Source organism: Micromesistius poutassou (assembly GCF_964030765.1).
Source record: "Micromesistius poutassou genome assembly, chromosome: 3".
Lineage (NCBI taxonomy): Eukaryota > Metazoa > Chordata > Actinopteri > Gadiformes > Gadidae > Micromesistius > Micromesistius poutassou.
The window spans coordinates 9,195,277-9,222,376 of NC_140273.1; the positions used below are offsets into that span (position 1 = coordinate 9,195,277).

The following is a 27,100-nucleotide window of genomic DNA, read 5'->3' on the forward strand; positions in this document are numbered from 1 at the left end:
TACTGTAATGACTGACTGGAAGAAACCGTTATGCCAAACTAGTTATTTGTGTTTCCATGCATCTTATTTTTTTGTCTTGCAGTCGTTCAGTTTAACTTTCGTTGTAAGTATTGTTATCATCAAATTAACACATGTAGATAACTGGTATTGTAGCACTTTTATTTTCTTATTGACACAAAATAAAGATCTGGCCATTTCTAAATGAACTTTTGTGAAAGTAAACCATTGTGTTGTTCCTTTGTCCATATTCCTTGTCCAACAAACATTTGACAACCTGTCAAGCTTTGGGACAGTTTGGACAAGTTTATTTTTTGTTTCAAAACTATAGAACTTTTTTCATAAATAACAGCTAGACATAACAGAATATTTGTACGAGAACATGAATATAAAGACTGCATTATTTTCAAAGAATCCAGATAAACTAAAACATTGCAAGTGGGGAAAATGCTTTTTTAGATATAATGAAATTAACATCTTTGATATCATGAAAGAATTGTTTGGGTATTACTGGAAACATGTCGCAAATTCAAAATCACAATCTCATACTTAATACACTCAACACAACGCCCATAGCTGTAAAATACTTAATACAAAACAACTAATGTTTACTAATCTGTAGAATCTGATAAAAAAAAACAGTAGAAAACAAACCAAGGAAGCATAGGAAACAAATGCTTCGAACTATAGCTCTTTCTGCTAAAAGAATATCGGTAGTTTAAAATATATTTATAAATTATTGCATTTCAGTTGCATGATAGTCGATTTGTAGCCTGGAAATCTAGACACCCCTAGCGGCAGCAAATCTCATTTGCAGCCAGGGGAGTCTAGCAACTCGCCGTTAAAAAACCAAAAAACCGAAAAACCAAACTCTGGTCAGGCCAATCACATCGTGTATTTAGTCGGTGGGCGGGCTTAACATAACGACAACTGAGTTGCGACGGTTCCGTGTGAAGTCTGTGGGGTCCCTGCTACATGATTGATTGTAGCACTATCCTATTGCATGCAGAGGGAATTTGAAAGACAACCGTTTATCCCACCCCTTGGAATGAGCCGTGCCAATGGAGTGCTCCCAGACCCGACACCTTGATGTGGGATTTGTGGATTTGTATTTGGCCTTGTAACCATTAGAAGTAAAATTTCATAAGATGGAGATTTTTATTTTAAAAACACATGGCCTCCAACTAGCTACTACATAGGTAAACACAGTTAGTCATTTTGGTTGAATCCATTATGAATAAAAAACGGTTGCAGCACTCGATGTACTGTACTCAGAGAGTACTCTCATAACTGACGGGAGTTTCTTCGTCTCCGTCTGTAGCCGCGGCCGTACCTGCAACAATACCATTAGAAGGAGCAAACAAAAGTAGTTAGGAAAATATTATATTCTAAATATTGTGTCTGATAATGTAAGTTCACATTTAAGTTCTCCCATTGAGAACACCTTTCCAATCCAAGAAATTAAAAGGAACTAATCAGCCATCATAAGGCGACAGAATTTGAATTCATAACTAGTCAGGTATCGGCTACTCTAGATGACTTTGATCTGGTCTGAGGTGAAACAAAAACATCTCTTCCCTCCAGTGCATGTTTATGTTTTTCCTTTGACATCACTATTCTTCAATTATGGTAGTTTCGTCAACTGCTGCCATTGTTTTGGAAATTCTTCAGACTGCAGCTGTGTGCTCCATGCTTTCTTATCAATTTGTTTGTTTATTTTGTTCTAGTAGTATATTCCCTCTTTTGTGGAAACAAAGAAATCTTCACTATAGAAAAAGACGGAATTGATTTTAAGACTTTCGGCACTTCATAGTCATCTTTGAAGGAGCACAAATTCAATCATACAAATGTTTGAAACAACCTTTGATACAACCTTCTTTCACAAGAAAGACTTTGGAAATATAACTTTCAGAATTGATGCTAAACAGATAAACTTTGGCGGCGGATGAAGGGGGGTTATGATAAGCGGGTGTGTCTCTGTGTGCATTTAGAGCATCTTAAATGTATTGTGCAAATAAAACAAAGAAAATAAATATGGCGGATTTGTGCAGGATATCTTTTTACAATTCTCTCTGACTCTCTGGGGAGTAGAGTCGAGTTGAGCTGGTACCAGGCAGGGGAAAAGAGCTGCAGAACTCTCCCCCCCCGCCCCCCCCCCCCCCATGGCCTTGATTGGTGCATCTAGTATTAAGGTTATGAAAGGTTGTTTCATGAGAGGGAGGCCAGACTGATCCTCAGCAAGAAACTGAACTTTGAACCCGTGAGACCATCTGAATCTCGCGAGGCTAGTGTGAAGGGATCATTGTTTCAATCACAACTGTAGGACAACTCTTCTAACCGTCCATCCTCTCACAACAGGCTCATACACACTGTATGCCCAAAAAAAAAAACGCTGGTGAAGCAGCCAGGTGCTACATAACAGAACTGACTACTTACTAAAGGAACCCGAGGACCCGCGGTGTTCGGGGAATCAAGGGAGGGCTCTACTCAGGCATTAGAGGACAACGGATCCCTGTACCTACCCAGAAGGAAGGACGATAGGTTGTGTTTGACGGGCTCACCCCAGCTCGGGCTCCTTGGTCTCTGCAGCAGGCGGGGGCCGCCCAGACCAATGGCCAGGGCCCCGACGGGCGCGGTGAGTAGGATGGCCAGCACGGCCACCGTCAGCACGTCCATACCGTACTTCTCCAACACAGGGTCCCCTTTGCTCCTGGCCATGTCTAGCGCTGTGGAGCCGATGGCTGCCTGCAGGAGGAGGGGGAGGGGAGGGGGGGGGGGGGGGGGGGCAACAGCAGGTTACTGGAGGTAGTCGCTATGGTTACCTTTACTGAGGACTGACTGGAGTTATGTCTGTTCTTGTGACTGCGTGCCTTTCTCTTTGAGGTGATTTAAGATTTTTGGCCACTCCTGGCTAATTTATGAGCTATCAGGGCATCTCTTCCCCAATAGTGTCCAGGGTATTTTTCTTGCCTGACAACCACATAAGGATAGCATTGCCATCTTATTGGCAGATTAATGTAGGAAGGAAGGGAGCAGAGATGGGCGAGACTTTTTCTGGGGTTTTTTTTCTTTCCAAAATCTTCTTCCACTCTCTTCAAACCCTCCGGCTCTTGGATCTCCCCTCCAGCCCCACTCAGGAGCCCCTACTGGCACGGCGCTGGAGTACCTGCACCGTGGCCTTGGGCATCCAGGCCAGGGCGATGAAGAGCTTCTCCTTGGTGTTGAAGTCAGCGAAGAGCACACACACGTAGGTGAATAGGACGCGCACCACCAGGGCGATGAGGAGGGAGGCGATGCCCAGGCCTACACACACACACACACACACACACACACACACACACACACACACACACACACACACACACACACACACACACACACACACACACACACACACACACACACACACACACACACACACACACACACACACACACACACACTTGAGCCCCAACTTTCGCAACCTATCCTTGAGAAAGGCCCCCAACGCTGACCTGCTCCAAGTACAGATCATTTAAATAGTTACCGCAAATATACCTGATCACAAAAATTGATTTGAATTTCTGTTTTACGTTGAGTAATAAAATGCAATACGAACGTTATAATAATGTTATTTTTAGAATGGGGATTTTGTTTATTACCTCCTGACTCAGACCGTGATACAACACTGGGTAATATCTGCATTGTGTACGCTATGCAAACTTGTGTGCGTCAGCATGGGAGGGATTTGAATGAGAGACAATAGACCTTGTTCACTTTTAGCAGCCATCTCACTTGTTTGGCATTGACCCATAATAGCAACGGGCCAAAGCAGACAATGCGGCGTCTATGTATGTTTGCATGTCTCCGATTCTGCCAACCCGCTAGCATTCAGAAGCAAGACGGCTGCCCAATGCTTCCTCAATGCTGGAGATGGGCGGGGCCTCACCTACTGTGTGTGCCTCCAGCTTGGAGACACTGATCTCTGCTCCGATCAGACCGAACAGCAGGGGCTGGAACACATCCCAGGCTGTCCCCACCACCACCTCCACATGAATCTAGAAACACACACACAAACATAAACACACACACACATAAACACAAGCTGCAACCCACAGAGCGGGGCGGGGCCCCCCACTGAGAGCAGCATGGGGGAGGTGTTTCCTCTGGTTGAGGAAACAAACCAGGACCCCAGTGAGTCCATCAGCCTGCTGGATCGGAAGGACCAGCTAGGAGGTTGTCAACATAAATACCCGAGGAAAATATATCTTACTATTATAATAGCAGACCTATAGGACAAGTTACTCAGGACAAGTTGGTCAGTGCGCATGTGCCGAGCAGACTGCAGCTCACACAGTATGATGAATTATGTCTATAGAGTCCACCACAAGACTACACTTTGTTGCTAAAATGTGATATTAATCTCCTCCTTCAGCCTCCCTAAATGTCTTTACACTTTGTTGCTCAAACTTAATATTACTCTCTTCCTTGAGCCTCCCGAAATGTCTTGCGATATTGATATCCCCCCTCCCCCCTGCCGACTGTTTCAGCTTTTTTATTTTTCTAATGTTTTGTGTGTATGCTATGTGTGACTGTGGGCTACTGCTGCCTGTCTTGGCCAGGTCACTTGGAGAGATGTTTAATCTCAATGACGTATTCTTCTGGTAAAAAATAAAATAAAATAAACATCATAAACTCTCACGTCAGCTAGCCAATGTACAATCCACAATCTTGCCCTCACAGCCCCCCTTCTCCCTCTCCCCCACACAAGCCTGTGCTTTATTTCACTATAGTTAAGTAGGTTGCTGACTTAGCTTCATAACGTAAGGAGAAAATGATTATGCTTGCTTCATTACGTAATAGGTGAACCAAAATGTTATACGTTGTAACATTATAGGCAAAATGTTATTATATTATGCGCTCAGAAATTTCCTACATTATCAACTGGGGTTTCCACATTATAGCTATGGGTTTAATTACACTAGAGGTTTAATTACACTAGAGATTTCATTCACTAGAGGTTGAGTGCGAAACTGAGGAACTGTTTTGTGGAGATTCTTGTTGAGGTATTCTAATAGCATTTCAGTTGGCCCCATAACAGAAGGTAGAAATATATATTATCTGGTACTATACCTTGTCCTTGCCCCAGCCCAACCCAGCCAGGAAAGCCAGCACCAGAGTACACAGTCCTCCAGAACCGGGGAAGCCTGCGACTCCGCTCCCAAACACGGAGAACACAGAAAGGCCCAGCACCAGGAAGGAACGCTTCATCACCAGGTGTTTCTGGGGGTAAGCAAATTGTTAAAGCACACAAAATTTTATTTTTGTGGGAAATAGTTCAAAGAATTAACAAAAAGACAAATCTTTGATATATCAGTTTGAATGTATATATTTAATTTTTTTTTCAAATATATAGTTTAAATGGGACACACAATGAACTCAAACGCCTTCATGTCAAAGAAATGTACTTAATAAATGTTATGTTCATCAAACACAGAAGTGAAAATATGTATCCTTTTAAAACGGATATCGAAATCAGCATTTGTGGTTAGCATTTAGAGTAGAAATACAAGCTAATAGGATCTAACCTATATCACTTGGTCTGACGCACGCACGCACGCACGCACGCACGCACGCACGCACACACACACACACACACACACACACACACACACACACACACACACACACACACACACACACACACACACACACACACACACACACACACACACACACACACACACACGTCATTGCAGTAGAAACTGGCTCTGATGTGTCATACATAGTAGTACTATGGACTGTCTTACCTGGTCAACGCTGGGGAAATACTGGATGAGGAATCCCAGCAGAATGCCAGCCAACATGCCCCCACCCACCTCCAGCAACCCCCTCAATAGGTTGTACCATGTGGAGCCTACAGGGGGGGGGCACAACATTAGCCTAAAGAAGACAGGGCACGTCACTCGGCTTATATTGCTGCATAGTACATATGCAATTAAAAATAGATTAGATGGTTAGATAGTGCTGCCAACGTTAGCACACATGCAAAACACAATGAGAGTTTTCATTGTAAAACATTATTTTTCGGTATTTGACTAGGACTTAGGGGATGTGACATTACAAACTAAAAGCTATGCACATTTTTGTGCAAACCCAACATTTATTGGTGTGTTTTAACCAACACCTTAGTTAGGGGTTAGTTAACTAGAGGTCTGCTCAGGGCCCTGAGAGCAGCTATGAGACCCAAGAAGTATAGGCGGGGGAGGAAGAAGGAACCTATGGTTCAATGTATTGGCCCCATGATGGCACCATGGTTCCCATGCCCTTTATCTGCAGTGACTCTCCCTGGTATGGAGTAACGAGGGGGGGTGACGTAGTAGGAGGCTTTTTAAGGGCGAGCAGCATGGGGGGAACCCCATAGTCAGTTCCTCAGACCCGTTCACACGTTCTCACGGCTCTCGGAACACCGGAGGGATAAAGTTCCCCTGGAGGAACCAGCTGGAGGTGTTCTCCAGTTCGGAGAAGAGGAAAAGATAATAAAAGGAATGGATTTACATTTGTTTTGTTTTGGCTTGAGCCTTACATGCTAAACATTAAAACACACACACACACACACACACACACACACACACACACACGTTTTGGCTGAACATTAACCACTTCATTGTTTTCGTTTTCAAGTTTAGCACAACCTGATTTCCATTGTTTTTCATAGAGACCACACACACAGCCCTTACTCACCGGTGGCGAAGGCCATGCCCAGGCAGGTGGTGAAGCCTGTGATGGCCAGGATGTCGTCGAAGCTCCCCGCCGCCATGAGCAGCGTGGGGATGCCCTGCTCCAGGCCGTAGCCGTCCTTCTGGAGCAACAGCATGGAGGGCACCACCACCGCTGGGGACACTGCCCCCAGGACGAAGCTGAGAGAGAGAGAGAGAGAGAGAGAGAGAGAGAGAGAGAGAGAGAGAGAGAGAGAGAGAGAGAGAGAGAGAGAGAGAGAGAGAGAGAGAGAGAGAGAGAGAGAGAGAGAGAGAGAGAGAGAGAGAGAGCGCGCATCAGTCCTCCACTGAAGAGCACTTAACCATGGACAAAATAGAAGTAAACCTTGCCAAATATCCAGGCCTTAATGGCTCTGCCTGATTTTGCTCATTTTTTAAACCACGTTTTTATTGAAAGTGTCCTTGGGATAATGAAAGCTCTGTGTTTACGAAGCGTCAGTTGGTTTTAAAAAGGGACTCAGTTAGAATTAATGTTCTTATAACTATTAGAAAGGTGCTGAAGGTTTTGAAAGCTAGTGGTAAGTGAAATGCTCCGTGAGAATAGCCGTTGACTGTGAGCCGTTGACTGTGAGTTGACTGACTCTGGATTGGCCAATTCAGATTTTAGACCACTCCTGGCTCTTTTCTGAGCAGTCTGTGCACCTCTTCCCTGATTGGTTCAGGGAGAATACCATAAATACTTGCTGTCAATCACACAACAATCAACTCCTCAATGGTGGAGAAAAGAGATGGAGGGAGCAGATAAGGAGGGGACTTTTTCTGGGTTTGTTTAGTTAAAAGATCTTGCTCTTTTCCGCTCTCTCTCTTCAATCTTGATTACAGCAAACTTAATCAGGGTTTCCCACAGCACTTCACAGCTTAGGCGGCCACCTTAGCAACACACACCTGTCGCCTTAACTACATGGAAAAAAGTATATATATATATTTTTTTTTTTTTAATTGTAAATATCATACAAAAGTATAAAATAATCTAAACTTCATTCACTGTGTATAGATCAAGACTTGCGGCCTGACAGCCTGCATGAAAATAATCATAAATGGTCCACCTGTAAAAGAGTGCAATTACCAAAGGGCCCTTGAATTGTTCTTTTTAAAACCACGGAGGATAGCCTATAGCGATGCTAGATGTCAGCTCTGCCATAAGCATTGACTGTGATCAATGTGTTAGTGTTTAATAAAAAATTGTTGAATGTAGTACAGAGTCTGTAGTCTATCACACAAACAAGTTCAGTTCAGTTTGACTGGGTTTGGGAGGCTAATGTAAAGGGGTGGACAGAAGGCCAGCGGGCGGCGGTGCCGTACCCCAGAATGAAGCCCCACACCCAGGGCAGGCCCATGAGGAAGTGGGAGACCAGCGCCACGGTGCACGCCTCCAGGATACAGGGCCCACAGGCCAGCCGCAAACACACTGACTTCAGCTTCTGCAGCGCCTGTACACACACACACACACACACACACACACACACACACACACACACACACACACACACACACACACACACACACACACACACACACACACACACACACACACACACACACACACACACACACACAACAACCATTACCAAGAGGACAACAAGATAACATGTACCGGTTTAATTCTGCTTGGAAAAGCGGAAAAACTAAACTTCAATAAGCTAGGGGGCATGATGGCGTAGCAGCGACCGGTGAAGCTCAACCGTCCCTTATCTTTTTCGAATTCTGCTCTCTGTTACTTCCTGTATGTTTCCTCTCTCACCCGAAACTTTTATAAAATATGATCTTCTCCCATTTTAGCTGAGGGAGGCACCGTGTTCGATTCCCCGATGTCAGCGGTTAAACCTGTAGGCATCCGAGGGCGAGACACCTCCTCAAAGACACGCCTCTGTGTTCACTGCAAGACGCTGTGGTAAAAGTGTCTTCAGTGTGAACTCTGACGCATGTCAGGAGCAGGCCAGGCATCACGGAGTATGACGCAGCTCCTGTGTGGTCAGCGTACCGAAGGGTCCAAGCCCAGCCCAGCTCTGGCCAGGATGACGGCAAGGGCGATGTTGCGGAGAGACGCCGACCACTTGTTGTCGATGAAGACGGCGTCATTTACCACAGGGATGTTCCTCAGCGCGAAGCCCGTCAGCAACATGCCTGTGGACGGGAAAAACAATTAATACGCCATCGGGGTTGGGATTATTTTACGTTGTGGTTTCGCTTTTTTGTTTTCATAATTAATGTCATGTCAGGCGTGAGTGTGATTAACCCACTTGTGATGTCAGAAGAGGCCGATTTTCAAAACGGCTTGTAACGGCAAATCACACTCACACCTGGTGGTATAATATATCACCTTTAAGAAATACCAAACACGTGCTGCTTCATAAATACTTTTTTAGCCGCAAGTGGCAGACTTAAAAAATAACACTTTGAGGGACCCAAACGGAACCGTTATGAACTGAATGCGTGATTTTGGTCTTTACAGACCCTTTAAACCCAAGCTTTGTGTACTTTTTTTAATTCTATGCATCTACGATACGCATTTAAGAACATGCATCTTGTGTAACATGTATAACTGTGACAGTTATATTTACACAGCAGTTTAACACAAAGGTCACAATTTGAGGTACCACAGCAGATTCTAGTTTTCAACTAATTTGCATTTGTACTCCCTTGGCAGATTAAAACAGAGAGAACAGAATAATAAAGAGTACAGGGCAGAGACATAACACAGAGATAGGCAAAAGACAACACACAAGAGACTCAATTCGAAACTACACAAAATAGCAGAGAGTAAATGTATGCTTGTCAGCTTAAAGTAAGGTCATAAAGATCATAAGATAAAATGCAAGGTCAGTGAGTACATAGCTGAGCAGCTTCTAACAGACGGTGTAAATAGGTTTTGAAATAGCTGATAGAGGGTCCGCTCCTCACAATAACAATCCCAGCTTGGTGTGCACTGGGTGGCCCACTATCCCCCTATCAGTTTGGGTAAACAGCCAAGATCTGATCTGCCACAGACCAAAGAACAAATCTGTGATTCAGACAAATATCATTGCTATGTCATCATTTGTTAGCCATTTGGGCAATGGTAGAAGCATATATTTAAAGATGTAGCTACTCACAATGCTGTGCAGAGAATCACTGATCCGGTTGTGAAAAAAACAAAGCACTATCTTAATAGTTTAATAAACCATCATCAACAGAATTGTGTTAAAGATGAAGAGAGAGGAGGGTATCGAGATACGATTTTAAACTGATATTTCTACCTATTATTGAACGCTAATAACCAAAAACAAAACTAAACCAACTTGTAGGGGTCTTCTTTTACCCGCCAATGCAACCATTATATACACATTTGTTTAGTGATGATTACTATTATGCTACACAAAAAACACATTTTCAGTTCAAAACAGTTCTGTTTGGTCTCACCCATTAAACAATTCCTCCAGTAGTAGTAGAAGTAAAAAAATGTGTTTCTGAAATAAATAAATAAACAAATATTTGTTGGGGTTATCAGGGTCCGGGGACCACAGGCCCAATACCGGCCAGCGGACCGGAGGTTGAGAACCACTGGTGTGGAGCTTCCTCAGCCCAGCGCCCTGAGTCTTACCCAGCAGAGGTGGGAAGGGGGGCAGCCCTGGCAGGTGTATGAGGCCCACCAGCTTGCCGGCAGTGACGGCGCATATGAAGAGCACCGTGATACCGAACAGGTTCCCCCCCGGCAGACACTCCTTCTCCGTGATGGCCCACACCACACCGAAGAGCACCGCAGCCAGGATCACTGGACACACACACACACACACACACACACACACACACACACACACACACACACACACACACACACACACACACACACACACACACACACACACACACACACACACACACACACACACACACACACGATGGAGAACAGCCCGTAAGACAAAGCAGAGCCTCTACCATTTGTTACTACCGTCAATGAAATGCAAAGAAAACAGGAAGTTGATTTTGTATGATTTTACTTTGATTGACGATTACTTTGTTCACGATGAGAGTTCATTACGATTAAAAACTTTGAGGAGATACACTCCTATTAAATTGTATTATTAAAATGTAACAATACCGAGTTGCACCATACAGTAATTCTGAAAGGATTTTTGAAAGGTGTAATAAGTACCTGTAACAGACATTCACCCCCCAAATGGTGTTTTCTACTTTTATCCAAAATTACCTTAGAAATATAGATTGGTACCCCCAGCCCGTTCTGCCGGCGATTTGAATTTTCGCCCTGCAGAAGGGTCTGGAGAAGAGCAATACATTTCTTTCTGCTTCCGATACGTTTTTGCAGGACCCAATCACCAAGCTGGCTTCTCCCCCTGGCACTCTATTGGCTGGTTTAACACAATGACGACAGGGAAGCGACAGCAAGCAGCCAATTGTGTACCGAGTCAGTTGAACTAGGCCCGTTGATCACGCCTCTTGTGCTGAAGAAAATGACAGCAGCCTCCCCAGAGCAACGTGCAATCTACAATTAAGCTTGGTCTGGCAATAGCCAGGCTATTATAAATAAGCATGGAGCGCTAAATGTCCCAATCTAACCATCATTTAAACCAAGGGCTGCTGCTGGTGCTGGTTTTGCTGGTACCTTTAGTGATCAGCGAGGCCAACAGGCCCCTGGGGGGGCAGGGGCAGACCTTGCGGAGCAGCGGGCAGCACACCACGGGGGGGTCTGTGTTGGTGCCGGCGTCGACCACAGTGTTGCGTGGCAGGAAGTAGGTGGTCTCCTCGGTGATGTTTGGGGTGGAGCTGCGGCGCACCACCACCTGGATCTGGTTGACGTTGAGGTGCTGGAGGAGAGGGACGCAGGAGAGGGAGGACAAGGTGTTCTAGTGTGAGGTTTAGTACGGGCAGTAGGGGTCGTAAGGGTACACGCACACACGCACACGCACACACACACACACACACACACACACACACACACACACACACATACGTTTAGTATTCATACTTTGTTGTGCTGTGGTACAGAGCTGCAGAGGAGGAAACTGTGATTTGGGTTTGGAGAGAGAATGGCCCCAGAGAAAAAATGTTAAGCTGTATCCATACACGGGAAAAAGTATCCGTTTTTACAATATTTACTACATTTAGTAGATGCATGTTGCTATAAGAGGCCTACAGGAAGGCTGCAGACATTGGGGATCGAACCCAGTACCTTTCAGCCCATATTTCCTAGACTAGATATGACCCACAGCACTACATAGCTATACAGAAAAAACGTGATTTGAAAATGCTGAGCACACAAAATTTTTTCTGACAATCGTTTTCTTTTTAAACACACTTTGTTGTTTGAATCAAAAAACGTTACATCCCTAACACTCACTTTACTGTCTTATAACAGCTTTGAAATTAATGTGATGTGATGTTAACGATAACAATGTTATTAACGGTAGACTAATAGCTATCGACAGCCACACCCAGAAGTTCTTTATCTTAGAATATTGGCTCAGTGACATCAGGGCATGCATTACTATTTCTCCAAATATGACAAATCAAATAATGATATCGACTTGCACAATGGACTGGGAAGTGGCAGTGAAGCAAGACAGAGCACTGAAACTGCTTTTTGGGGAAATAGGATTTCACTCAAAGTTCAAGCTGAACTTTGACATTAGAAAAAACATGCTAATTCTGATTGAAGAATTAAAGATTTCTGATTCATATTTCAACCAGACTATTCAACCATGCTTGAGGTCATTAAATATGGAAGACCGGCCGTCTGATTACTCCTATTATAACATGTTCATAGGCCTACATCTTTATTCATTTGCTTCAACTTCACAGTTAATCACTAATACAAATTAAGAACGATAGGGCATTCTTTTCTTTTCTTAATATCACATTAAGTGATACAATTCTACAAAGTAAAAGAAAGAATAGGTCAGTGATGAGTGTATTTCAATAAAGGCTACCTCCACATTGTTAGTTGAAGGCAGGAGGATTCTGTCCGGGACTGGGTTGGGCAGTGGGCTGACAGCCGGGCTCGGAGCCGAGCTGTGGACCGGACTGTGCTCAGGCGTGGCCGTCTTGTTCTGGTCTTCCTCCATGGCAGGTCGCTGTAGTATCTCAAGTCTCCTTCACCTTTTTAACACAGAAAGCCAGGAGGAGGCGAGTGATTGGCCATCGATGGGCGGTGCTTCTGCGGCTCTGCACCTGTATAAGAAAACTTCTCACGGTCCAACGTGTTCGTCGCCTGTTTAATCAGCAGGAAAGGAACAAGACGTATTGACTTAATGACGCTGGAGATACTATGAACTGTAACAGCAGGTGACATGCGCATGAACAATTCATGAAATCGCTCACATTTCTCAACAGCCTTGTAGTCATAAAAGCGTGCCTCGCTTTTCAGAGCTATTAACTTCCCATAACCAGTTCGGATCACGTTCAGGATGAGAATAAATAATGTTAAGCGATCGACACATGCTAATAACGGTCGTCACAACAGACGTTAAGCTAATCCAATTGTGAAGGGGAGCACACACTAATCAACGCTAATAGCGTGACATGACCATATGGCCCAAATCTAGTCTAATCTACATTCGTCCCGGTCCCAGGCGTTCTCCTTACAGGGGACGCAACTAACGGGATGCTCCAAATAAGGGTTATAAGCGAGAGAGGGAGGGACTTCCGCTAGAGGGATATCCGTTTCCGTACAACGTTTCGGATATTGCATTTTCCCATTTTTAAAAGAAAATCCACATTCAATCTCCTTGTAGTTATTCTTTTCATTGTGTAATCCTTCTCGCTTCCGGTACTTTTAATTGGCGTAAGCAGCTCATGTTAAACAAGAGACACGAAGTTGCGTTACGGTAAACCGGGTTAACACTACAATTCTGGATCCTCTCTCACCACAAGTCGCAGCGGCGCTAGCCTAACTGTCAAGCTACGGGTGCAATCATTGTAACAAAAAAGGAACACGTAACCCACGTTGGCATTGTTTGAATTGCGATAAGGCTCGGTGAGGCGAAATGCCACACGCGAAGTTAATCGTAGCCACCGTTGACATTTCTAGCCATTTACAACCATCTGATTAGCGCATATCTCCCGCCCCATAGTGTGGCAACCGGCTCGGCTGAAGTAGACATTTTCAATCAAACCCTCAACGGTGACACACAAGGTGAAGCCGCGACATACACGGCTGAATTGAAAGTAAATATGTGAGAAGGCTATGGTAAACTGACCTCATTGGGCGAGATTTTCCACCATCACGACCTAGGTTGAGCCTTCATGGGACACAAGTTGGTACTAGGAATCGACCCGGCGAGCAGGAATGAACGGGATTAGTTATGTACCGATCAAATGGTGTGTGTGTGTGTGTGTGTGTGTGTGTGTGTGTGTGTGTGTGTGTGTGTGTGTGTGTGTGAGTGAGTGAGTGAGAGAGAATCTGTAGTACTACTCATCTTCCATTAGTAGGCCTACAAAGGAGGAATCTCAAAAATGTTGTTAGCACTTGGTTTTATCAAAATGAATTTATTAAATGTTTCTGGACAAATTGACAACTCCATTGTGGCACGATTGTGTTAAATTGACGATTCAGGTTTAGACAAGTAAATAAACAGGTAGGTCAACAGCTTGAAATCATATCTGTGGAATGAAATCTTTGTATTTATAATTATATTATTCATGGGTTGGATGCATAATTGTAAAACGCCTTCAAATAGTGATTTGAATAGAGTAGTTATTAGTAAGGAATGGTTCAGAAACTTCAAAGACGCCATCCTCCATCAATGATGTGCTCTGTTCCAGTCACATAGGCCGACTGTTGAGAGACCAAGACACAAGCAAATCATCAGGCTGGGAGCCATCACATTCCACCTATGACAGGTCAACGGTCTGTTCAAATCATGGCTTCATTGTCCGGGTCAAGGGCCGCTAGAGCCATCCGTAACATTGGCCATATGTTCTTAAAGGCATACAAAAGCCAGATCACCTTGGCAGGGACTTGTACAAAACAGCAAGCAAAAAGGTTCTCATATTTTTTTACTTCCTCTGCAACACATTGATATCGTTTGGTAAAAATAAATGTGTTTTATGTAAGAAATGGCATGTGATGAAATGATTCAGTTATTCAAAACAATTTTTTAAAACTATTTGAAAATGCTACTGTAAATTATAACATTTCTCTAAAAATCGGTGCAAAGCACTGTTATGGCAATGATATCAATGGCAGGTTTCGCAGGTGTTTTTAATACTTTTAATACACTTTTACTTAGGATATCACAATGTGTGAGAAACTGGGCCTCAGTTCAGAGAACCAGAAAATCCAATCGTCACAAAAACAGGTCCACAGATTAAAGACATGAAGACATGACATCAACGGCACCACTGTGTGCCAACCCCTGTTCGACCGTGGCAGCCTAATTGAATTCTACCAGCATCAACAAAACCAAAGCCCTCGGCGCTACACCACACAAGCAGGGCTTACCTCGTCTGAAGCCAGGTAAACACAGAGGTAAGCCACTTCCTCTGCGGTGCACATCCTCCCCGTCTTCTGCCTTGCCATGAAGTCTTTATAAGCCTGCGGGAGGTACAGATGGGGAGCTCACTTTACAAAGCACTTATTACATGGAGTTCAAATCATAGCAATCTTCAGATCCTGCAATCTGGTGGTTATCGCTGAATCCCATGGCCTAAGCGGTCAGCTATTTGACTTCAAAGAAGTACTTTGCAGAGAAACTGGTTTAATTCTCAATGTTTCAAAAGGTTTGATCACTGACCATTCTATTACTGGAGGTCTCATGGAGACGGGATATCAGAATTCTGATTGTGCAAAAAAAACCTGAATGAATCCAATCAAAAAACAATGTTTCCAATGCCTTCCTCTGCTGAGCCTTTGGCAAATATCAATTTATTTGAGGTGCAAAAAGGGTCCATTAAAATGTGATCATTTTCTCTGAAATCACATGATTTTGTTCTCGCGACCTCGGCAAACATATCTTCTATTCACAGTATGCTGCCTGCTTTAGAGTAGGCCTACCTGCTCTGGGTCTGGTTGGGCCTGGATCCGGCCTCGTAGTGATGGAGTATCAACGGTGCCTGGAGACAGACACACACACAAGAACAATTGATTGTTCACCAGTTTACTGTCTTTCTTTGGGTCGATTTATCCCTGTTCTATAAACAAACTTGTGTTACAACATATCCCTGCATCCTGTGTGTTGGCCCACAGAGACACCTAGGTGGTGTGTGGCAGGGTCAACTGCCACAGTCTGATTATTTGATGAAGACAGTCTCTTGAATAACGGACAACTGAAGTAAACTGCCACAATCTGGGAAGGGTTTCATCATGTGAGGGGGGATATAAAACAAACATTATACACCTACCAGGGCAGACACAGTTACAGCGAATGCCTTGGTCCAAGTAGTCTGCGGCCACTGATTTGGTGAGTCCAATGACAGCTGCCTTGGAGGTGCTGTAGACACAGCGATTGACCACGCCTGAAGGAGATAGCAGCCATGGCAGACATAAGAGGATTACAATAACATTGTTTAGCTGCCCAATGGCTTAGCAAACCTTTCCTACTCATGTTGCTGTCATGTTAAATATATACTGCTATTTATCTGGTATAGTGTTCATTATCCTCATAATTTACTACAATTTAGTATATATATATATATATATATATATATATATATATATATATATATATATATATATATATATATATATATATATATATATATATATATATATATATATATGTATATGTGTGTGTATAGGATCACTGGCATTTAATTTAACTTATTGCTACGATTATTACCTTTTATGTGATGTGATATAGATAATTTGTATCAGTATCAATATAAATATAATTGGATTGGTCTAGTGTTATTTGCCTTTTCAAACTAGATGGTACTTGATATCAATAGTGTTGTTTACCTTTTATGCTTGATGCAACTGATGACATGTTGATTATGTTTCCTGACTTCTTGGCCAACATCTATGATTTGAACACAGTAGAAGATAAATTACCAGCAATGTGATCAATAATAACCATGTAATCATGTTTGAGATGTCCACGTTCATTCCCTATAAAGCCTTCCCACCTGATTTATCAACAGTTTTATGGAAGGTTTTACAAAAGGGACAAAATGTTATGATTCAAGTCTCTAGGACAGCCACATTAGCTTGCAGCTAGAGTATAGCTGAAGACAGATTAGCAGGTAGTGTCAGGACCGTTCCCTCCAAAGGCTCAGAGTAATGCAGCTAATCCCCAGAAACAAACCAACCGAACAACATAAGGACACGAAACATATGGCACTATGGCTCTATTAACAAGCAACAGCGGTTCCATCAGCCGTGGCCGATCTAAGATGCTGGCATATGGTGGGTAGGTCAAGGGTCACCTTGGGCAGGAAAGCCCTGGTCATCAGGTACATGCTGCGGACGTTGACGTTCATAGTGAAGTCCCAGTCGGCCTCCTCACAGTCCAGGATGGAGCCGTGGTGCACAAAGCTAGGAGACAACAACAACAACAACAACAAACCTTAGTGAGCTGTTGGGCAGAGGATTGCTTGAAACTGCCATATTTATCAATATCTACAACAATTTCCTGGAACTTTGGACTTTAGGACCTTCCATTTACAGTATGGAAGGAAGATGAGCGGCAGGGTGCTGTTGTGCTTAGGTGCGTTTCCCTCCCAGCCGCAAAGTTCTGGGTTCAATCACCCGTTATCCACAGCCCAACCTGTGGGCATCCTAGCGCATGATGCTGACTACCTTGATGACTTATTATCTGGATTCACTACGAGTCGCCTTGGATAAAAGCTGAATGCTGGATACAACAGAAACAACCCCCACGACCACATTACTGAAATGGTGTTCAATAGGTCAAGGAGGGGGTCATGGAGGACCTTAAGTCGTACGGTTTAAGGGTTTAAAAAAAAGGAGCAGAGGATGGAACGCACTTTGAGAGACAGAGAGACAGAGAGAGAGAGAGATACAGAGACAGATACAGAGAGGGAGACAGAGCCAGAGAAAGAGAGAGACAGAGAGACAGAGACAGATAGAGAGCGAAAGAGAAAGAGAACTTACCCAGCTACGTTGAACAGCACATCTACGTGGTCGTGTTCCTTGGCCAGTTCTTCCACCTGGTCTTTCTTAGTCACGTCTACCACCTTGGTTCTGATACCTTCAGTTAGAGAACGGAGAGCAGTATTTAAAATAATTGTTTATCTACATTTTACCTGCGAGACTTTGAGAATTTAACCGAAATATGACTATAAATAAACTATGAGACTATGAAACTATGAACAATGAAGTAGCCAATCTTTTAAAACTATACCTAGAAACTATTGTTTGTTTGTTATATTATGTTTGATCTTGTGTCTAAATCAGTTAAATGTTTTAAAACACTTTAAAAAACCTTTTACTGTCTTATTCTATCAGGTCATCGATGCATTTTAATGATCAGGGGCCATTTATGACCTTTACTACAGTCAAATAGCCTGGAAATCCAGACCCACATCTAGAAAGCTGTAGGGTCTGGCAACGAGTAATGAAAATACTCGAACTCGAGGGGCGGCCCCAAGTATGCATTTGAAAATATCACTGCACGCAATTGGATAACACTACGACCAATCAGAAGAAAACGAGGGGTGACATATCCAGACCAGTGGAGCTCACCAATAGATAAGACTTGCCAGGCCAAAAGCAACGCTTTTGGTTTTGGCCCGCCTATATCAGATACACCGATGTGATTGGTTAATGTGCTTGGAGAGGGGCACCGGGGAGGGAATATATTGCTCGTTCCCAGAGTGACTTGCCGAGCAAATTCAAATTGTGTTCTCGCGAGAACTCTGGATTTCCAAGGTAACAGTCAAATAAAATTATACCACTGTTGCATTGTGACAATCTCTAATTGAATAGGAAAATAACTTAAAGGGGACATATTATACCACCAGGTGTAAGTGTGTTTATCCATTACAAGCCATTTTGAAAATGTGCCGCTTCTGACATCACAGGTGGCTGGGTCCACCTAGATGTTTGACGGATAGATGACCGACGTTTGCTACAGTCCACTGGGTAGGCTGTTAGACTGATATATCCAGCGCACATTTAGGTGGATACGCCCACCTGTGATGTCAGAAGCGGCACATTTTCAAAATGGCTTGTAATGGCTAAACACACTTACACCTGGTGGTATAATATGTCCCCTTTAAGTTATTTTCCTATTCAATTAGAGATTGTCACAATGCAACAGTGGTATCATTTTATTTGACTGTTACCTTGGAAATCCAGAGTTCTCGCGAGAACACAATTTGAATTTGCTCGGCAAGTCACTCTGGGAACGAGCAATATAATCCCTCCCCGGTGCCCCTCTCCAAGCACATTAACCAATACCACACCTGATGGTATAATATGTCCCCTTTAAATAATTCTGAAGAATATATTGAACGATATTATGTTACAGCCTTTGAGGAACAACAAACATGTATTTTGAGCTGACAAGACCCATGTGTGCAGAGTTTCTCTCTCTGTCCAGCAGATGTCAGCGATGCACCAGAACAGATCTGAAAAGCAGTAGGCTACCTGCAATGCTGTCCAACTCCCTCAGCTTCTCTCCATTAATATCAGTTGCGGTGACTTTAGCTCCCTCTTTAGCAAACGCCTGCAAATGAAAATAGCATTTAATGTTCACCGACATAATGTGAAGAACATTCAGGCATTAATCTTCAGCGTGAAGAGATTATATTGTTTTCATGGGCAGGCTTTAAAACACAGTGATGTTGCCTTCATGCTGTATTTTTCTTGGACAATAAAACGCTGAAGTCACGTCACCGCGGGAACTCTCATTACCACAACCGTTTACAACTGACTGCGCCCACACCACCCGCCGGTTAAAAATCATCAAATTCACAGCATCGAGTGTTTTGATAGACGTTATGTCCTGAAAAAAAATACTGAGATGATGTGGCTTGGCCAACCGAGGAGTATAGTAGCGACGCCCCATTAAACACATCCTAGACCATTACAGCCTCAAGTGTCTTTCAGAGTGTAAATAGGAAGCTCTGGGTGCTGTTCAGACCATGGGAGCACGGCGTGTGATGGCTTTCACGCCTGACTAGCGGGAAACGGGGATTCAGCCTCCTCCACACAAAATAGAATAAAAACACATTTTGAAAAGGCATCCACAATCAAAAATGCATGCATGTGTGTGGCGCACAAGGTATCACTCCCGAGGAAATAGACATAAAATTACTTTTTTGTGCAAAAAAAAAAAAAGGTTTTGTGCCGTTTGTACAGGGATGTCAACCAGGGGGGAACCCTTCAGAGTCACAGGTCTCTGCTGCTGGTTGTTGTGCTGTAGCATCGTATTGTATTTAGGGGTGCACGATAATTATTGGCCCATAACAGAAATTATTACATCATTCCGATAAGTCCGATATCATGACAAATAGCCCTGATAACATAGTATAATTTCAGTGCCCCGCTTCCACTATGATAACATCGCAATGCAATAGAACGCGATATTCAAATCGCGATTGTTCTTATTTTTTTTTTTTCGCAAAGGCTACGATTAAAAATAAATAAAGTGTTTGATTGTTCTAATGTTACACAATCTAACCAGGGGGTCGAAATGGGGGAAACACAGGGCCACGTGGAGTTCATGTGTACGTGACATGCGAGTGACAGCAGTAGATAAGGAAAACAACTTGCCACCCTACGCTTTCATTTGTTGATGCTGGCATAAAAGAAAGGGGCAAAAACCTGACCACCCGTGTGTCAAGTAGACCGAATACCACCCGTCAGCGATCACTGACCGAAATGATCCAGAGTAGCCTACAACTCGGTATGAACGAGATTCAAAACCGCAAATTTACTCAGGTGATAGCGGAGTTCATAGTTAAAGATATGATCAACACGGTGCAATGGCCGGCTTAACAGCTTTGGTAAAGATACTAGATAAACGGACCGGACTGGAAACATTTCAAGTCGTCTCGGACTCGTTGGTATTTGCACTCGGACTGACAAAAACAGACTGTCAATGTGTCAAGTAATAAAACAGAACATAAGGAACTTAAAAAAAGAAAAATCACATACTAAATCACAATCGCAATATTAGTTTAAATAATCACAATTCGATTATTTTCCAAGTTAGTATAGGGACCTACCCTCTCGCCCTTTGGCGTGCCGTCAAAGAACAAGACTCAAGTTCGGAGCCAATGAGAATGTAGGCCTACACTATAGCTGGTTGGAGACTGGAAAACACAGGATTTTACACCTCTTGTCTCATTTGAAGTAACAGTGATGTGATGGTTTATATTTATATGCTGAAGAACATATAAGACAGCCTAAAACCACAGTTTTTTAAATATTGTGATTCACAACCACTTTAAACTTAACTTTCACAGCTATAAGTTCACGGATATAAACATTGCAGAACTCAGACTGGGTTGCAAGCAGCTGCATGATGTTGAACAACCCAGGGCTCTTCAAGTGACGGGTCTCAGTATACAAAGGTGTGATGTGATGCAGGCCCTGCTGTAAGCGATGACTTTGCCATTGTACTTATCTGTTCAGCACAGAAGACACACAATCTAATAAATTGTGTATATTAGAATGGCTAATGGGAAATTAACCACAACTGCGAGAGCAATTTATAAAGTCATTACTATTGCCGCCGCTCGTCCAATCCCTTGCGCCGCTGCAGACAACACGATCACTTTCCCATCAAGACGACCCATGGCGCGTCCTAGATGATTAAACAGTAACAGCAACATGATTAGACACGTGATGCATGAGTAGCAAGGTGAAGGTGTTATCGTGAAAAAGTGGAAACCATTAAAATAAATCATATATTGATATCAATGATTGACATGCCAGTTTTGAGTTGGATTTGCGTATGTGCATGCTCCATTTTTTTGCATTCTTGGTATTAACTTTTCCACCTGTATCCCAATTTATATCTGTTCCCTTTGGGACTTTATACATCAATCATGTCGGGTAGCATACATTGTTTTTAGAGGTTTTGTTTTTATGATGCCAACGTAAGCCTGCAACAACGTTCTCCTTTGCTTTGTCTGCAAATTTTAACGTAACGTAGCCAACACTGGTGCATCCACATACAACATCGGCGATTGCACATTTTATAATATAACTTCATTATAGGTTTGGTAAGAGCGCACATTTACTTGCCTACCTTTTGCTCTGTCAGTCCCACCGTGAGTCAAAGTTCACAACACAGTCGCAGTCGCTTCGCAAGCAAATTTCCCGGCTCTGTCATTGGATACAGACCAGGAAGTATGTGCGCACGCAGCACTGGTGTTCTGGGCCAATAGTTGTTCATATGAGTAAAAATAAGTGAGCATGGTTAAGGATTAGACTTAACAATGCTGCATAACCTGCATTCCAGCAGTTAATGATAAACGATGCTTATCCAACACTTAAATCACTTTGTTGTAATAGTCAAAATAGTAGGCCTCCTCTAGTACACGTACTGTAGGTTGAGGGTCATGAAATGTGTTAATTCACAGAAAATAATAAAGTAGCCTACTTGACCCAAGGCTAGAGGTTTATGTCAACTCCAACCATCCTGCCTTCAACTCCATCATGGCTCATTCAGGCTGCAAAACGTTTGTTTTGCAGCCATGTGGGACCTCATCACAGGATGATGTGCCTTCTGTCAGTTCTATGATAAATAGCCTTCTCCCTTGTTTCCGACCGTCACACACATTGTTGAAGTGTTTCAATGCCTTGAGCTCATTCTGCTCAACACAAAATACCTCACCTCACCATGTTGACCATGCTGACCATGTGAATGGGTGCAGGTAAACCCAGATTCGGAAACCCACTTTGTCTTCTTTTGTCGTCTGCAGAATGTTTGCAGGCCTTTATTTGGTGACCTGCAGTTCAGCCAGAGAAAGAAAGATCCACTGGATGGTTTTCTGTTGTCCACAGGGTGACTGAAAGAAACATTTTTTGATTGCAGTTATTCTTCTTGTTGAATAGATCTCCAGGGTGTTGTTTTTGAACTATGACACACTGTGAAGGAATTTATACAAACAGCCACACAAAAAAGTTATGCCGTTGTGCTTCGCTCAAGGCTGGACCACCAACATGATGTCACAACAACAGACCAGAAAGGCTGTACCCCCATGGAGACCCAGCTACAAACCTCCAAGTTAACTCAACACAAACTGTGTACTCACACAGCATGTGAAAAAGTTTAGAAGAATCAATATCTGAGCACAAACTGTGAAGATAATCGTCAGTTAAGGCCTACTGTTAATATCAATGCTAAATATATATAAGCCATTAAGATAATTTTGTCGATATTTGGCTATTTATCAATCTCATTGTGATTACGGGGTTGATATAAAGGGTTGAGATAAAGCTACAGAGTTGAGGAATTATGAGGATATAGGTTATACGATTATTGGGATTGCATTTCAAACTGCATTACAGGTGTTGTGTCAATTCTGGACCTATTAAATACGTCTGACTATCTAAGGATATGACTGTAAACAGAACACATTATGGTGGTGGAATCTTTTATAGGTGGTCTTTACAAGCAGTGTTTACATATATATATATATATATATATATATATATGTGTGTGTGTGTGTGTGTGTGTGTGTGTGTGTGTGTGTGTGTGTGTGTGTGTGTGTGTGTGTGGGAGTGTGTGTGGATGGCTGGTTTAAGCAGCCTCACCTGGCCGAGTCAAACTGACTGGACTCGGGCTAGGTGAGGCTGTACACCTATTGCACATTGGGTCATCCCTGTGCACGTTAAACCAGACGTCACCACATACACTCAAGGAGAAATCTCCTACATGGCAACATGGTGAACCAGGACATGTATTTATATGCAAACCTCTACAATAACTGGCTTTTAACATCCCCACCCTGGGTGGTGATGTTCACCAGCCCCGTAAGAGTGTGGCAGCCCCCTAGGTGGCATGTAGCAAGGTCCACCCTCTACCAATATAATAATATATAATTTAACCCACTTGTCCAATTTTCCATTCTGCTCATTGTAATGTAATGTAAATATTGTGTGACATTCTATTAAAAGCAAAGTGCATATAATAAAGAAGCAATTCCAATGCCTGGTGGGGCAAAATCACACAGTTCAAAATCTCAGTTTCCACTTTTGATGAGGGCTTGTTCTATGGAATCATCTTTCTCAAGTTAGCCATTTCAAATGTAATAAAAACTATGAGCGCAAGATATATGCTAAATCAGTGTTTGTTTTGTGGAGGACGTTCTACATTTTACGAAACCCATCTATTTAGATAGATAGATAGATAGATAGATAGATAGATAGATAGATAGATACAACTTCTCCAGAGGAATGAGGGATAAACTAGGTAATAGCGTGGAATGCCTGTTTCTCTTTTTCGCAGACATTACCCAATAGGCGGAAATAGGTGAATAGAATATTTGGATCCATAAATATCATTCTCCCAGCCCAGGGCTGGTCTTATCAGATCAGATCAAGGGCAAAGATGGACAAGGTAGAATAAAGCTGTTTATATTTATCTTCCTTATACTGAATTGGATATCAGTCACATAAAAAATATTTGAGCAAGATCGGCATGTCTCCAGCGTCCGTCTGTCCAGAGAGGAGATATTGGTGGAGATTGATTGATTGATTGATTGATTTACTTTATTGATCCCAAGCTGGGAAATTGCAGTGGATCTCCTGGCCAAACAACTGTAACTGATAAACACGTTCATACATCCAGTCTTCCTGATGCATCTGTGTTATTCCCCTCAACATCTCCTCATCTGTCTACCATTGCCCTTTAATAACAGAAGGGGATCTTCCCCGATAGTATGCCCTCGGTCTCCAACACCCACCATATCCTCTGTCTGTGGTTCCTTTTTACACATAGTATCTGTGCCTTGGGTATGTTCCATTTTGCTCCATTTAGAAATCGAAAAACCGCAGGAGCTCTGGGATACCAATCATCAATCCATTTATGTTGCAAGATGTGACAGGAAGGCTTGAGCTCCACATCTGTTGACATAAAATTCCATTATCCATTTGATAAGTGGAGGTGGGAGATACGATTGATCTTCCTTCTCCGAGAATAGATGGAAGATAAAAACCACAAAACAACAGAGGGACGGAGAGCTGGATGGAGGCTTATCTTGACGTAAGACCCTGGCGGCAAAAATCAAGCCCCCCCCCCCCCCCCCCCCCCCCACGCAGGAATAAGTGGAATCAACAGATATGAGAGGGACCAACAAGAGCCAGGATGGCGTACATGCTTGTTGACATTGACATGTTTGAGGAACGCCTTAATATGGTAGTAGAATAAGAGACAATCAATATTCACATTTTTTTTTAAAAGCTGACAAACTAAAATAATCGTGGGAGACAGTCTAAATCACACAGTGTGCAATCTCTCTCCTTTCTCCCACGCTATTCCATCTAGTGGATGGTGATGAAATTCTGGCTTTATGGAGAGAGGTCTGATGTAGGGTGGGGGGTGGAGGGGGGGTGGTTGGCCCGGTCTGATCAGATGGTTAAGGGGGAGAAACAGGGTGGGCAGAGGGATTGAGGCTTTGGGCTAGGTGGACGGCAATTGTCTGGCCGTCGTCGTGCTACTACTGTCTACTGCAATGTTGGGAGTCCTTTACCAAAATTGCAATTTAAAAACAAAATCCCAAGGTGTGTGTGTTGTGTTGTGGCGAGCTAATAACAAATAAATTACATTAAGCATCTCAGATTTCACTGGTTTATTTGGATATCACCATGACTCAGGCTAATTAACATAATTGAGAATATCTGCTTTGACTAATGATGCTTTCAGATCGCAATAACACTTGACCCCTAATAATGATTTACCTGTCATCGGTGAGTGAGGAAGGAGGCTGTTCCGCTCAATTAAATCCTTCACTTGCACGCATCACTAATATCATATTCACCTACCAGATACTTCACGTGAGAAAATTCAAATTGGTTCAATAACAATCTCCATTGAATGATGGAGACGTTAGTTTTGGATTAACCTTCACTTCCAGTACTGGGATGTTTGGTGATTACAATATTGCTGGCAGGAGATTTTAATCAAATTACATTTGGTTGAATTAACAAATGACTGAATTAGCAATGAGTAATGAACAATGTGGATGTGGATGGCCAATTCAAATGGAGGTCCCTTGAGCATCACTGAGATGTGGATGGAAAATGATAGATGAGGAGAGATGATGATGATGATAGGGAGAGATGATGCAGAGAGATATAGAGAAACTGGGAGCTGGAGATAGAGCTGGAGTGGGAGAGAGATGAGGAGATGTGGGGAGAGAGATTGAGTAAGAGATGGAAAAAGATGGAGCAGAAAAGATGGAGAGAGCTGGCAAAAGGGAAGGGATAGAGATAAAGAAAGAGATGGAGATCTGTAGAGGAATATAATTAAAGTGTTGATCGATATCCTAGAGAACAGCAGGAGGTGCAACACAATACCACAGAGCTGTTTTTAAAGATTGATGTGAAGGCTATTGTTCCTCAGACGCTGTCACACGTCTCCTTTACTTTTTTTGCCTGTTGTTTTTCCGAAGTTAAACAACAATCTGGATTGAGGCGAAGGGGGACACACGTTGTGCTATTTACATCCTTCTCGGAAGTTGTCTGTGAGGAATTGAGTTGGTTCTTTAATCCAACTTGACAAGTGAGGCTGAGAACCGTGAAATATGGAGTTAGTTTGGCGTATCCAAGTTTCACCTCCTAAAAAAAATTGAGCAGAGCAATATAAATCTAAACAACACGAGACAGGTGGAGACCTTTAGATAAACAGAGTCCCTCGAATAGAGGTGTAGAAGTGAAACGTTCAAAGCTCAAATGACAGGAGGATAAGATTAGAGAACTAAAATAAGAATACAAATGATGTAATTCTGAGAACATAACATCTGAAAAAACATAATTATGAGAGAAACATCAATGCCTTACTGTGCATTGCTTCATCAGATCCTAATAAACACACATAGACACACACACACACACGATCAGAGAATGTTTGTGTTTCAATCTTGGTTCATGGAATGACATCCATTTTCTGCCAGTTTTTTATTTGAGATTTGTTTATTCTATAACTGTCTACCTGCTTATATTTTGTATGCAAAGAGTATGTCTTCCATTTGGTCCTGTCAGGGAAGAACTTTTCTGTCCTTATTTCCTATCCTCATTCTCAGCTCCTGTCTCTCTGCTGGAGGTTCCAGATGAGGAAACCTGGTGCTTATGTGCAACACAAACCAATACTGACAGCATGCTTCTCGTTCAACTGCTGACCGAGAGCATCAGGGTCTGGGCTTCTGTGGACGGTGGATGGATATAAAGCCTTTTCATTCAAGTTCCCTCTACCTCTGTGAGGCGATTTAATGAC

The 27,100-nt window shown here is 42.9% G+C and overlaps 2 protein-coding genes across 6 annotated transcripts; both read right to left on the bottom strand.

Moving 5' to 3' along the window:
• Positions 1-167: 167 nt before the first annotated feature.
• Positions 168-14,088, bottom strand: LOC311341183 (sodium/hydrogen exchanger 9B2). Of its 5 annotated transcripts, none has more exons than XM_084466070.1 (13): positions 13,949-14,059; positions 12,680-12,848; positions 11,356-11,557; positions 10,336-10,506; positions 8,737-8,879; positions 8,058-8,185; positions 6,721-6,896; positions 5,787-5,893; positions 5,110-5,259; positions 3,926-4,034; positions 3,164-3,300; positions 2,520-2,742; positions 168-1,330 (listed from the first exon to the last, which is right to left on the bottom strand). In XM_084466070.1, exons 2-13 carry the CDS (start codon positions 12,812-12,814, stop codon positions 1,269-1,271), a joined length of 1,743 nt encoding a protein of 580 aa, XP_084322196.1. In that variant the 5' UTR covers positions 12,815-12,848; positions 13,949-14,059; the 3' UTR covers positions 168-1,268. The 5 variants fall into 5 exon arrangements, with proteins under 5 accessions (XP_084322196.1, XP_084322197.1, XP_084322194.1 ...); XM_084466071.1 differs by lacking the exon at positions 13,949-14,059 and adding an exon at positions 13,071-13,926; XM_084466068.1 differs by having other exon boundaries at positions 169-1,330; positions 12,680-12,960; positions 13,949-14,088.
• A 128-nt stretch (positions 14,089-14,216) lies between these two features.
• Positions 14,217-21,958, bottom strand: bdh2 (3-hydroxybutyrate dehydrogenase, type 2). The gene is made up of 10 exons (XM_084466073.1): positions 21,911-21,958; positions 21,384-21,463; positions 19,300-19,378; positions 17,803-17,899; positions 17,115-17,223; positions 16,648-16,708; positions 16,092-16,205; positions 15,745-15,803; positions 15,193-15,285; positions 14,217-14,526 (listed from the first exon to the last, which is right to left on the bottom strand). The coding sequence occupies exons 2-10, from the start codon at positions 21,453-21,455 to the stop codon at positions 14,473-14,475; spliced, it is 738 nt and encodes a 245-aa protein (XP_084322199.1). The 5' UTR covers positions 21,456-21,463; positions 21,911-21,958; the 3' UTR covers positions 14,217-14,472.
• Between the last annotated feature and the right edge of the window lie 5,142 nt (positions 21,959-27,100).

Bases quoted from the DNA above. Each gene is read 5' to 3' on its own strand.
- LOC311341183 (XM_084466070.1), bottom strand. From the start codon at position 12,814: ATGGAGGAAGACCAGAACAAGACGGCCACGCCTGAGCACAGTCCGGTC. The intron at 6,897-8,057 runs GTACGGCACCGC...TCTCTCTCTCAG, and splicing joins GTGTGGGGCTTCATTCTGGG to CTTCGTCCTGGGGGCAGTGT. The intron at 3,301-3,925 runs GTGAGGCCCCGC...GTGTGTGTGTAG, and splicing joins GCTGGAGGCACACACAGTAG to GCCTGGGCATCGCCTCCCTC.
- bdh2 (XM_084466073.1), bottom strand. From the start codon at position 21,455: ATGGGTCGTCTTGATGGGAAAGTGATCGTGTTGTCTGCAGCGGCGCAA. The intron at 17,224-17,802 runs GTAAGTTCTCTT...GTTGTCTCCTAG, and splicing joins GTGCTGTTCAACGTAGCTGG to CTTTGTGCACCACGGCTCCA. The intron at 15,804-16,091 runs GTAGGTGTATAA...GTCTGTCTCCAG, and splicing joins CTGTAACTGTGTCTGCCCTG to GCACCGTTGATACTCCATCA.